The 12,691-nt window shown below is 54.6% G+C and overlaps 6 protein-coding genes across 6 annotated transcripts; 3 read left to right on the top strand and 3 right to left on the bottom strand.

Moving 5' to 3' along the window:
- Positions 1–56: 56 nt before the first annotated feature.
- Positions 57–2,583, bottom strand: CLAFUR5_00656 (Transcription factor pbcR; the record flags this gene model as incomplete). The annotated part of the gene is made up of 2 exons (XM_047899804.1): positions 57–1,626; positions 1,697–2,583. The coding sequence occupies 2 exons, from the start codon at positions 2,581–2,583 to the stop codon at positions 57–59; spliced, it is 2,457 nt and encodes an 818-aa protein (XP_047755399.1).
- An 81-nt stretch (positions 2,584–2,664) lies between these two features.
- Positions 2,665–3,060, top strand: CLAFUR5_00655 (uncharacterized protein; the record flags this gene model as incomplete). The annotated part of the gene is made up of 2 exons (XM_047899803.1): positions 2,665–2,827; positions 3,008–3,060. The coding sequence occupies 2 exons, from the start codon at positions 2,665–2,667 to the stop codon at positions 3,058–3,060; spliced, it is 216 nt and encodes a 71-aa protein (XP_047755400.1).
- Positions 3,061–3,542: 482 nt separating this feature from the next.
- On the bottom strand, positions 3,543–5,023 carry CLAFUR5_00654 (Mediator of RNA polymerase II transcription subunit 19; the record flags this gene model as incomplete). The annotated part of the gene is made up of 3 exons (XM_047899802.1): positions 3,543–3,614; positions 3,814–4,478; positions 4,543–5,023. The coding sequence occupies 3 exons, from the start codon at positions 5,021–5,023 to the stop codon at positions 3,543–3,545; spliced, it is 1,218 nt and encodes a 405-aa protein (XP_047755401.1).
- Positions 5,024–5,497: 474 nt separating this feature from the next.
- CLAFUR5_00653 (Mating-type switching protein swi10) lies at positions 5,498–6,715 on the top strand (the record flags this gene model as incomplete). Its single annotated transcript, XM_047899801.1, has 1 exon — positions 5,498–6,715. The coding sequence occupies one exon, from the start codon at positions 5,498–5,500 to the stop codon at positions 6,713–6,715; it is 1,218 nt and encodes a 405-aa protein (XP_047755402.1).
- Positions 6,716–7,798: 1,083 nt separating this feature from the next.
- CLAFUR5_00652 (U3 small nucleolar ribonucleoprotein) lies at positions 7,799–8,686 on the bottom strand (the record flags this gene model as incomplete). The annotated part of the gene is made up of 1 exon (XM_047899800.1): positions 7,799–8,686. One exon carries the CDS (start codon positions 8,684–8,686, stop codon positions 7,799–7,801), a length of 888 nt encoding a protein of 295 aa, XP_047755403.1.
- A 393-nt stretch (positions 8,687–9,079) lies between these two features.
- CLAFUR5_00651 (Regulator of nonsense transcripts 1) lies at positions 9,080–12,370 on the top strand (the record flags this gene model as incomplete). The annotated part of the gene is made up of 1 exon (XM_047899799.1): positions 9,080–12,370. The coding sequence occupies one exon, from the start codon at positions 9,080–9,082 to the stop codon at positions 12,368–12,370; it is 3,291 nt and encodes a 1,096-aa protein (XP_047755404.1).
- Between the last annotated feature and the right edge of the window lie 321 nt (positions 12,371–12,691).

Genomic DNA, 12,691 nt, shown 5'->3' with positions numbered 1-12,691 from the left:
TCAGGTATTGCAGTCGCCAGTAGGTATCAGGTACTGAGGTTGCTTCGTGCCATACTTTAGCCATTGATATCTGGGGGCATCTGCCAGCCCATCGGATCCAGCCCACCCATTGATATACTGGCCCAGTCGTCCAGTCCTGTTAGACCGCCTTCCGAGTTTGTATTCATGTCTGTGATGAATTGTAGCAGCTCGGCATCGATCTGCATGCTGTCGGTGGTAGGAGTATACACAATGTTGCTCGTGTCGCCAGCCTCCGGTCCACCTGCACGAGTCTGTGGCATAGAAGTTCTTGTAGCAGCATTGCCAGTGAAGCTGTAGCCGAACGCGGTGTTTCTTTGGTGCATGGGTACGGTGTCGACCACCGGGTACGATGACGTGGAATCTGTCGCATTTTGAGGGAGAGCTTCTCTTGGAGAGTCTTCGCTGCTGCCTAAATGTTCGGTAACTCGAGGCCCATCGAGCTCCATGGCGTAATTTGACGGTGTTCTGTCAGCGGAATCTCCTTCGAATTCTTTGTTTTCGATTTGCCTTGCAGCTCCGTCTCTCCTAAGGTCGTAGATCGGCTGGGAGGCGTCGTATTGACCTTGGCCGATGATGTGAGGATCCAGGCACCACTGCCTCAGCTTGAAGAGCAAAGCCAAGAAGATGCTAGGTACGCGGCCACGTTTCGGCCCAACGATGTTGCGCACGTGTAGGATCGCTCTGTCCATATAACTCTCGACTTTCAGGCTGCTCTTGTCCAAGACTTGACCTATTCGAGACTTTGGATGGGTCGCGGACAGGCAGAGTTTGGCGAGCACGAATGCTGCGAACGAGATCCGGACGTAGCTAAAAACGGGTAAAGCACGACAAGCGTCGACATCCATTGCGAGGAATATGTTCAGTAGAGAATGGGCGCTTGTGACGCACTCCGCGATACAGCCTGCAAGCACTTGCGTCGGTATTCGCTCTACATCTTCCTGGGCCCACGGTTGAACGACTCCTCCCATTTGATATGGCGCTCGGAAGTCCTCAGCTTGATGATCGAGGTGAAGTGCAATTTCGAACAAGAAAAGGCGGATCGTTTGGTACATCACGAACAGACAGCCTGAGCCTACGCCTGCTTCCGGCAAATTGACATACCAAGCGGTGAGTCGCTTTTCGTATTCCTTCAGCATGATCTGTGTTCGCAGTTCAGTGATGGATGCAATGCCTCCTGGGTCATCGTAGCACAGCGATGTGCTTATCTCCTCTGCAAGCATGAGTAGCCTCACCCAAGCCACAAGAGTCGGGTCTGTAGGGAGCGCGTCGCGAGCTCTTCCGACATAGTCAACACACTCGCGGATGTAGCTGCTAACGCGAAGCAAATTTGGACGTCTCAAGCTTAAAGAGACACCCGCACTCAGCGCATAGCAGCCCAAGAATGTTCGTCGGCTTTCGAGAGTCGCAGTTTGGGGACTTGTGTCGCGCGATCGTGGGGTCATACTCAGGTCCGGATTGCGAATGTCTTCGGCGGGATGTATTGGTCTGGACCGAAATTGATAGCCCCGGTTTTGTAGTCGACTACGGTGCGTTGAAGGTCTAGAGCCGATGCCGATGTCCATCGCCATCGTGACGGCTATGTGAATGTATTCTAGATATTTGAGCCTTCAAGCGAGGATTAGAACTTGTATCGTTACGTCTCAGCTGTGAAGGTAATAGGCGGGGATTTACTTACTGTCCGAACTTACTAGGCGGATGGTACCATACGGCAGAAATCAAGAGTGCCTGGACCAGCTCGAGGCTCTTCTCAGACTGGATGAGAGTTTTGGTCGCGTAGGAATGCAGCACTTCTTTGTCAAGCAGTGCCGACAGGTCTGGATGTTCCTTTCCAGAGGCGGCCGCGATGGTGGCCAGGAACAAGACTGGCTTCGTTTGACGCATATCCTCCGCAGTGGTCGCGTAAGGGATGGCTACTAGGGGATAGTGGGGAAAGAGGTCCGTTTTGTACGTCTCGAAAAGTTGCCGCGCCGTAGCCATGCTGATCAGACCGCTGTCGATTACATCCTTACCGTCCTTGCCAGTATACGTTGTTGCTTTGGGAGCCCATGATGCATCCTCGGCAAGCTGTGCTCGCTGTGGACGGGCTTCTTCTGGCTCCTCCCAGTCACCTGCTTGACCCAAACGAGCGGCATCTGGTAGAGTGTCCTTGTACCACAGTCCTATGGGCCGGGCGCTCTGAGGCTCTTCGCGTTGCTGGCTGGGACTGCCTGATCGTGCGGCTTCGTTCTTCTGCGCCAAGGCCGCTCTCATCGACCGCATCTCCTTTTCGAGCTCAGCAACTCTGGTGTCCGTCCTCTTTCTCTGCTTTCTTTTCTGCAATGGCGTAAAGACGCACACTCTCCCGGCTCTTGCGCACCTCTGACATACTTCCGAGCCAGCCTCGTCAAGAATACATCGGACTTTCTGAGAGCGGCAGCTCGCACAAGCCTTGTGAGCGGGCACTTCTGGTGGGGAGGAAGCCATGGCGTACAGTATGCTCCTCGCGAAGATGTATCTTGTCCAGCACGTCACCATTGGAGAACATTCATGGAGATGTGCATCATGGAGGGCCAAAATAGGCATCCAAACACGAGTTGCTACTATCTAACTGCTGACCTAAAGCTGTCCTGCTGTGCGGACGGATCAACGCATAGGGCTGACACCATGGGCAGCAGGGATGCTTTAGCCTTTGGCGATGCAGAAAGCTTGTTCGCCATCCGGCCGGCTCTGCCGAGTCGGGAAGCCTTGCCAGCACGGGCTGTGATAGCAATAGATGTGACGATGAGAAACCGAGACCTGACCACATGGTCGATCTATGTCGCAAATTGTAGCTGTTCGACAATGCGGAGCGAGTGACTTGATTCATCATATCTTCACAATTTCGTGTAGGTATCTGCTTCTCCTCACTTCGCATGCACACTAACATCATGCTGTTCAACCTTCGTCTCATCGAACGCCTGTCGCACAAGTCTTCGTGAAATCCCCACCCCCTTAAACCCTCACGCAGCAACGGTGGGTATTGCCAGACCAAAAGAAGTCGCACCAGATCAGAACAAGTGAACCAGCGCAAGCATGAGCCTCATGATACCCAAAAACGCCGATCCACATGCATCCATTACGCCATAAGCAGTGCGCTCCCCTTTCGCGATGTCATCATCGAAACATCTCCCTCTCTATGCAGCTCATGTTGTAGGACTTTTCAAAGTCTCAGTGTGATTTCCACTGCGATTGAGCAGTTCCTGACCCTACGGTAGCAAGTTCGCGTTCAGCCAGAAAGGGACTCCCTTGAAGACAGATTGTCGCTGTCTACGCCGTTGCTCAATGCTTCTTGTGCATCCAAGCACTCCAATAAGCCACGTTGGCCAATAACAACCGGTGTTTGCGCCTCGGTCCATGGGGTAGTCACTTTAATAACGATTGCAATGGGTCGAGGGCATGCCTCACGAATGGTTGCCAACCGGTTCCAAAGGTCTAGAGATTTCCGATACCGTTATGGTCCTAGATGGGTTCGGAACCATTCGAAATGGCCAGATGGGCATCATTTACGAGCTCCGGACTCCGACAGAGTTGTGGTTGTTAGTGAAGGAAGACGAGTTCTGGGCAGAAGAGAAGTCCTGATGTCACACAAGGTAAGCAGAGATTCAAGTGGGAAATTCCAATACGGGATGATTTGCATCACAATGGCAGTCCAAGCGCGCAGCTCTTCGGCTCAGCATAATGAAAGGCTGGCTACCGAGCTGTGTCACGCATGACAGGGGCCGAGTCTCGTCCTTTTGGGTTTGAGCCGGGCAGGTTCAGCTTGATGCCACTCACCTTTCGCTTCTGTCGCTTTGCGCTGTCTCGCCCACCAGTGCTATAACCATCGTCGTCGTACCCTTGATCGTAGCCTTCGAAACTACTATCTTGGTATGATCTCTTCTTGCCAGATCGCTCCGGTCTCGCGACATTCCCGGGAGATGCTGGTGCAGATGCACGTGCCGATACTGTAGGGGCCGTTCTTGCAGTAGCGCTTCCAATTGCCGGCTTGACCGCGGGTGTTGTATTTGCTTTTGTGCCCCCACCAGTGGATTGATCGTCCAGTCCTAGCATATTCTGCCATTCCTTGTGTAATTGCGCTGGCAGGCGGCCGGGTAATAATTGGAAAGCAGCATCCAGCTTCGAAGACAGGTCACTCTCTGCCTCGGGGGTTCCCAGCTGCTTTCCTGAGTCTCGGGTCTGTGATTGCCAAAGAGAGACGCCGGGCTGTATTTCTTGATCCCAAAGTGGATCTAGCAGACCTTGGAGCTCGTTCTGGTTCGCTTGCGCCTTGTTACGCCCCGCGAAGCCTAAGCTTTTGACCTTGTTCTCGTACGACTTCCGCAGCTTGTTGATCTTCTCGCCTGTGACAGGATCACGTCTCGCTACCGAGGTCTGGATCCGCTGCAAACCATAAAGCTGGATGAGATTCTGCGAAGGGTGCGGCCGTGAAGGCGCTATGGCTGCGATAGTGAGAGAGTTTAGCAGAGTACATAATTGTCACATGCTGCACGATGCGATACTTACGTGTAGTGTGCAGCTTGTGTAGTGGCGGTGCGCTGGCGGGCATCTTCATGACCGTGTTTTGACCACTCCGTTGTCGCTCGTGGTCGGTCCTTCTGTGCTCAGACTCCCCCGTCACATCGTTCCCCTCCACGCCCTCTCGCCTGTCACTCATCTCTGCATCGCCATAAAGATCCCGCCGTGTATCTGGGTAGCCATCAGATGCCGGTGTTTCGCGCCCGCTCTCGCCTCCACCCTCGCTGCCCACTCCTCGCCCAGCCATGTGACTCTGGAATCCTGCGGTGCTCGGCGGTGAAGGGGAACTGCCGCTCGTGTGCTGTATCTGTGACTGCGATTGCCATGATGGAGACATTCGAACGGACGGCGGTGGTGTGAAGGGTCTTTGTGCCGTCTTTGTTTCAGCAGTGATGGGTGGTGACGCTGGCGAATATGATCCTGATGTGCGCTGGCGTTTCGGCGATCGTTCTCCGTCGATAGACGACATTGGGTATTCGTGTGGTCGTGGCGCCGTTGTGTAGAGTAAATCCGTGGTAATAATGTCTGCGCAGATGAGGCCTTGTCGGCGCAGGCCGCTCTCGCTCCGCGGATCTACGGCGAACCCAGCCCTCCGCTCGACATTCAGGAGATACCAGTTCCCAGAGCGGTGTTGCGGTATAAGATCGGAGGTGGACCGATGGTGGAGGTGCACGCGGTGGCGGTGATTGATGTTGAGGCAAGGTCGGTGCTGGTGTTGGTGCTGGTGTTGGTGCTGGTGTTGGTGCTTGTGTTGGTGCTGGTGGTGTAGAAGCCGTCGCTCGTCGGAAGTGGATCTCGGCTTAGAATACCTCTAGCGCCAATTGACTGCACGAGCGTAGCGCGAAACAGCCACGAGCGATGTTCACCACAGACACCGAACAACAATCGTATGGTAATGTGACAATAACCACACTTCACCCGGTGAAGTGGTCCACAGCCGACAATGGCAGACGAAATCGAGGACGACGGCCCCCATGCCAGTGATTCGTCATCATATCTCGCGCGAGCCGCCACATCCATCCAGAACTCGACACATGCATCGGCCTCAAGACAGCCTGGCCAGACATCGTCGAGACCTCAACCTCAGCCGGGCTTGGATCGACAAAGTGGCGCTCCCGCCCCGTCGAAGACAGGTGTCGTGCAGCCTAAGCCACAAGCACTGGCAAAGCGATCTGGAACAGCATCCATCATCGTCTCGCCACGTCAGAAAGGCAATCCCGTGCTTGAGAGGATCAAGTCGATGCCGTGGGAGTACGGCGACATCCCTGCCGACTATATACTGGGCCTCACGACATGTTGTCTCTTCCTGAGTCTCAAGTACCATCGCCTGCATCCAGAGTACATCTACAATCGCATCAAGTCACTTCAAGGCAAGTATGCGCTGCGTATTGTCCTTTGCATGGTTGATATTCAAAACCACGAGGAGAGTCTGAAGGAGCTCAACAAGACGAGCGTCATCAACAACGTTACCATCGTGCTATGCTGGTCTGCTGCGGAAGGTGCACGATATCTTGAGCTCTTCAAGACTTATGAGAACGCCGCACCTACCTCGATCAAGCAGCACCAGTCTACGGCCTACAGCGATCGCATGGTAGATTTTGTGACCACTCCACGGTCGGTCAATAAGACTGATGCCGTATCACTAGTATCTCAATTTGGCACAGTTCGAACAGCAGTGAACGCGAGACACGAAGATATCGCTACCATTGCTGGATGGGGCGAGAAGAAAGTCCAGCATTGGTGCCACAGTGTTCGCGAGCCATTCCGAATACAACGAAGTGCCAAACGAGGCATGAACTTGGAGAATCTCGTGGGCAGTCAGCCGGTATCCAGGGCTCCCACATTATCACGAGACGTGACTCGAGCAGAAAGTGATGTACCGGCCAAGAGCCCGGGCGCCGAAGACAGTCTATTCGTACCGGCAGAGTCATTGCCTAGTCGGCCTGTCACTTCTGGAGCGGATGCTGATCAAAGACCTCCATCGCGTTTGGCCGAACACTCTCTTGATGCACCGAGAGCAACGAACACAGCCGTTCCAGCGAAAAGAATGGCAACAGAAAGCAACAGCGCGACTGAAGAAGCACCCAAAAAGCATAAGCAGGACCACGATCCTCTCAGTGATGGTGTCATGGCAGCATTGAGCAAACTCAGGAAGACCTGAAAAGGTTCTGTCCGCGGGAAACATCAATGTACCAGACCCGTCGAGAAACAATTTTCGGCGTATGGTCTTGTGACCTGGCGTTTTCTACCTTGACTCAAAAAGCGACTTCGCAGCAACATGCTCAACAGCACAGCTCCAGGTCTTGCCCTTTGTGGAGGGTGTTTCAGCGTTACTGTCACAGAGGCTTATTGCTCGACATTCTCCAGCTACACCATCGCGTTCCCGGGGACGCCTTCCAAGGTTGTTGGTAGAAACGGCTTGCCTGAGGCTTAGCAAACCTTGTGTTGGGAAAATTGGATCTGACCTACCCACCACGAGATCGGTACAAGCATTGCACAGTAGCCCTGCCTGACAGCCCTTGCATACAGTGATTCGGTGAAGCCTCAGAAGAGGTATGACTGGAGAGAGTCGTGTCTACGGGCCGGTTTCAAGGTAGCGCAAAGCAGTGAAGACATCAAACTGATGGAAATATCTGCACTTGCTCAGAGGTGCCGAATACATTAGATCATGACTGATGTCTGAGCTCCTGTTCCGTTGTGGGCAGATCTTACCGTATTAACACAGGCTACGCCATTTCTGTCTACGCTGACAGCCCTTTGTACTATACTCAGGAGCTTGGAGCTGTAGACCAGACCTTCACCTTCCCACACCCAGTACACTTCCATGATGTTCTCAGTGTGTCGACCTCGCGCTCGCTGGTGGTAAAGGCAAGACCCATGATGCGGTACGCGTTTGGAGCGCGACTCCGCTGATCGTTACCGCGCTCTCTACCGCGCTCTCTCTCTCCTTGGCTTGTCATGCCACTGCCGCTCATTGTTCACGGCCATCATCTGGCTATGAGCCTGTACCCTGTGTACGCGATGCACCTGTGATACTGCAGTACCAGCCGTCCTGTCTCGGAGCAAGTCACAGTGGTTGGCCGCGTGGAGGTGCAGTGGCATCTCCCATGTCTCCAATGCTCAATCGGCAACAAGTGGTTGACGAAGGAAGTACGGTGATGTGGCCTGCGCGGTCCATCTTATCAGAGATCGTCATCGTTCGGACGTCGTGGCTCCATCTCACGGTCAAGTCCTAGTCTCACACTCAAAGATAGTCCTTCTTCTTGGCTGTCCTCGTGTACTGGTTCATGTGCCACTCCACATCACCCTCCTTGTTCTCCAAAGTGCCTTGTCGGATCTCGAATAAGCGCATCGTCATTCGCGGTCCCACCTCTGCTAACTCCACGCTTTGGTAGCCTGTCTTGACGAATACATGATGCCTGACCTCAACGCTGTCCTCGATGTTCTTGAAGGTGACGACTCTCGTGCCCAGTTGCGTGGTGACCTCTCGGGGTGGGAACAGATGCTGCAGAATCTTGACCACTCTCTTCCCCAGCTGCGTCGTGAAGCCTTCGAAGATGAGATGTGGGTAGGATTCGCTGACGGTGCCTCTCGAGGAATTCGGGATATCGTGTCGCAGCATGACGTTGTGCAGACTGAACGATGCTGTGGGTCCGTGTGGGAAGTGGGAGATGGTCATGGCGGTAGGTGTGCCTCGATGTTCGTGCAGGAGGATCATGTCGGTGATGCCGTTTGCCTTGGCAGAGTCGGTCAAGTTGGGCAGGATCATGTTGCCACGATTGATGCGACTGCTGGTGGGGAGTAACAGCTTGATCTCCTTTGAGAAGGTTGCGAGTCTGCTGCTGGGATCGCGGGAGGTGGTGATCAATGGTCGCGGATCGACAACGCCCGAGAGATAGCTGTATTCGTCGTCCAAGTCCAGCTCGTCCTGCGCCGTCCGGTCTGCCCGCGAGTCATCGTATTTGTAGTCTTTCTGCAGCTGCTTGTCGCTGGCGATGCTGGCGTCCAACGGTTTGCCTGAGGCGAGCGATGCCTTGAGCTTTGCCCGCTTCTCCGAGATCTCGGCATCCCGTAGCGTGAGCGCGCGACGATACAGGTAGTCGCGCCTCTCACGCGCCTGCCTTCGGATCATTTTGGGTGTGTGTTGAGAGAAGTCGCGACGGAGGACGTACAAATCTGAGGTAGACACAGTAGAGGTACAATAGTCGCAGACGGAATTTCTAGCGAGGATCGACAGCCGGACCCCACAGTTCCAGGTTCTCACGCGTCAAAAAGGCACGATGCAGCCGCAGCGGCAGAAGGCCAACCACCTGCAGCAACCGCCGTTTCTCCTCCACCTCGCACCTCGCACCTCGCACCACACAAGGCACGCCTGGTCCGCCTGCCCACCGCCGCCGAGAGGCCGACACATTGTACGCGACGCCAGTGACTGGGCGCACATCAGAACAGAGGGAGGAACACCTCCGCACCTGGCCTCCGCGCCACTCACGTCTCCATTCCGAAACGCCGCACACCATCCGTCAACATGGCAGCCACAGCAATGGAGGGGGCTTTCACCCAGGCGCCCAACCATCTCGTGGGCGACTCCGCGTCTGCCATCAGGGAGGGCGACGACATCTCGACACTCGGCGCGGGCGAGAGCGCACTCGACAGCGAATACGGCCGCTCGAACCTCAATGGGGGACCGCGTCGGAGAAGAGGCGGCGACGATGATGAGGGAGAGCCGTTTGACGACGACGATGCAGAGTCGGTGGCTAGCCATGCCGTCAACGGAACAAATGGTGTGCCTGCTCCAGGCCAGGAAGAGGAGGTCGAGCTGCCTGCACATGCCTGCGCTTACTGTGACATCCACAACCCAGGCTCAGTCGTCAAGTGCCTGTCGTGCTCCAAGTGGTTCTGCTCTGCCCGTGGTAATACCTCGAGCAGCCATATCATCAACCACTTGGTACGCGCTCGCCACAAGGAGGTCCAGCTACACCCATCCTCGCCGTTGGGAGACACAACGCTGGAATGCTACAACTGTGGCACCAAGAATGTCTTCCTCCTTGGATTCATCCCGGCCAAGAGCGACACGGTCGTCGTACTGCTCTGCCGCCAACCATGTGCCGCCATGCCCAGTAGCAAGGACATGAATTGGGACACCTCCAAGTGGCAGCCGCTCATCGAGGATCGATCATTCCTACCTTGGCTCGTCAACGCACCCACCGACCAAGAGCAGATGCGTGCTCGTCACCTCCCACCACAGGTCATCGCAAAGCTGGAGGAGATGTGGAAGGAGAACAGCAGTGCCACGATCCAGGACCTCGAGAAGAACGCCGGCATTGATGACGAGCCTGCGCCAGTCGTGCTTCGCTACGATGATGCATACCAATACCAAAACGTCTTTGGACCCCTTGTCAAGATTGAGGCGGACTACGATCGCAAGTTGAAGGAAGCTCAGAGCCAGGACAACCTTATTGTTCGGTGGGACTTTGGTCTGAACAACAAGCACCTCGCTTCGTTCGTGCTGCCAAAGCTTGAGCTCGGCGACGTAAAGCTGGCTGTTGGTGACGAGATGCGCTTGCGCTACACTGGTGAACTGCGACCACACTGGGAGGGCGTCGGCTATGTCATCAAGATTCCAAACAACCAAAGCGACGAAGTCACCATTGAGTTGCGCTCCAGAGGAGATCACAAGTCGGTGCCGACTGAATGCACCCACAACTTCACTGCGGACTATGTGTGGAAGGCTACCTCATTTGACCGTATGCAGCACGCCATGAAGACTTTCGCCATTGATGAAATGTCCGTGTCTGGCTACATCTTCCACCGCTTGCTGGGTCATGAGGTAGCAGCGGCACCGATGAAGGTGCAACTACCTCGCAAGTTCAGCGTACCGAATCTGCCAGATCTGAACGGCTCGCAGATTCAAGCCGTCAAGTCGGTACTGCAGAAGCCTCTCAGCTTGATCCAAGGACCACCTGGTACTGGAAAGACTGTCACGTCAGCAACCATCATCTATCATCTGTCGAAGATCAACGGCGGTCAAGTACTGGTCTGCGCCCCATCAAACGTTGCTGTCGATCAGCTTTGCGAGCGGATTCACATTACTGGTTTGAAGGTTGTCCGAGTGACAGCCAAGTCTCGTGAAGATGTCGAGTCCAACGTTGGCTTTCTTTCGCTGCACAGGCAGGTTCAGATGAACGACACAAACGTAGAGCTCAACAAATTCAACCAACTCAAAGCTGAGCTCGGTGAACTCTCCAGCCAGGATGAGAAGAAACTCAAGACCTTGACACGTGCAGCAGAGCGTGAGATTCTGCAGAATGCGGATGTCATCTGCTGCACTTGCGTCGGTGCTGGTGATCCACGACTGGCCAAGCTCAAGTTCCGGACTGTACTCATCGACGAAAGCACACAATCCGCCGAACCAGAGTGCATGATTCCGCTGGTCCTGGGCTGCAAGCAGATTGTTCTCGTCGGTGACCACCAACAGCTTGGTCCCGTCATCATGAACAAGAAAGCAGCAAAGGCAGGTCTGAATCAGTCTTTGTTCGAGCGGCTGGTCATTCTAGGCTGCGCCCCGATCCGTTTGCAAGTGCAATACCGTATGCACCCTTGCTTATCCGAGTTCCCCTCGAACATGTTCTACGAAGGCTCCCTGCAGAACGGTATCACCATGCAGCAGCGGTTGCGAAAGGACGTCGACTTCCCCTGGCCAGTGGCCGACTCGCCCATGATGTTCTGGTCGAACCTTGGAAACGAAGAAATCAGCGCCTCTGGTACCTCATATCTCAATCGTACAGAAGCCTCGAACGTTGAGAAGATTGTAACTCGCTTCTTCAAGGCTGGCGTCAGTCCTTCGGCAATTGGTATCATCACTCCGTACGAAGGTCAGCGCTCTTACGTCGTGCAGAGCATGCAGCAGACGGGCACATTCAAGAAGGAGCACTACAAGGAGATTGAGGTCGCCTCAGTGGATGCATTCCAGGGACGTGAGAAGGACTTCATTGTGCTTTCTTGTGTGCGAAGTAACGATCACCAAGGCATTGGTTTCTTGAGCGATCCCCGACGTCTCAACGTTGCGCTGACTCGTGCTAAGTATGGTCTGGTCATTCTTGGCAATCCGAAAGTGCTCAGCAAGCACCCATTGTGGCACTACTTGTTGCTGCATTTCAAGGAGCGCAACTGCCTTGTTGAGGGGCCTCTGAACAACCTGCAAGTCTCTCTGCTTCAATTCAGTCGTCCGAAGACATCCTACCGTGGTCCGCAGCGCTACCAGATGGCTTACCAGCACGCCAATCACATGGCAGCAGCGACTGGCAACCGTTTGAATGGTGGTCGTCGTGACGGTCCTAATGGGGGTGATGGCAGCGTGGTTGGCTACATTCCAGATGACATCTCATCTGTTCACTCTTCTGCATTGGGTGGCGCAGCTCTTCCAAGCCAGTACCCGCCAATGTTCCAAGGCTTCCAAGAATCCTGGCCAAGACTCTCTGGTGGTCAGCGCAACGGCCCGATGGCTGAGAAGGCTCATGCTCCACCAGAGTCGGTTGCTGGCGAAAGCGTGGCTGCCAGCGAGATTACAGATATCACCACCAATGGCACTGGCAAGCCTGGTCAGGGAGGAGTAAGTCTGGCTGGTCTGAGCATCAACGATCTCAACAAGCAGGCATCGCTCTCCCAGTCTGATAAGCTCCGCCGTTACGTGGAAGGCCAGGGTCAAACTCAGCCTCCCATCGGCGCTGGTCGCAATCGTCCACATCTGGACGAGGATGCTCAGTCTGTGAGCACTTCATTTGCAAGCCAAGTCGGAGGTGTAGGTGGCTATGACTGATTGTTTCCGTTTTGATCTGAACTTGAGTTCAGATGGACTTGCTTGATGAGACACAATGTGCTATGCGACATGATGAACCGCTGCACAAAGGCCAAGGCTTAGTCACAGGACGATGACAATACTGAGAGAGCTCGCTGGGACTCTCCTTATGCCACCAAACGAGGACCAAACTCGAGACATTCAATTGGGAGCTTGTTGTAGTACGGCTTCCGACAAGGCAAACGATCGCATCGACGACTAGACCACGGCAATTTGCGGTGCACAGCAGTGTAGTGGAGCCGGTCATGCCTTGCGACAGCTTAGAGAGCGCCATGTTCGCAT

The sequence above is a fragment of the Fulvia fulva genome, chromosome 1, assembly GCF_020509005.1.
Source record: "Fulvia fulva chromosome 1, complete sequence".
In the NCBI taxonomy this organism is placed as follows: Eukaryota; Fungi; Ascomycota; class Dothideomycetes; order Mycosphaerellales; family Mycosphaerellaceae; genus Fulvia; species Fulvia fulva.
Note: the sequence above shows the minus strand (reverse complement) of the source record. Positions and strands in the feature narration are given on the sequence as shown.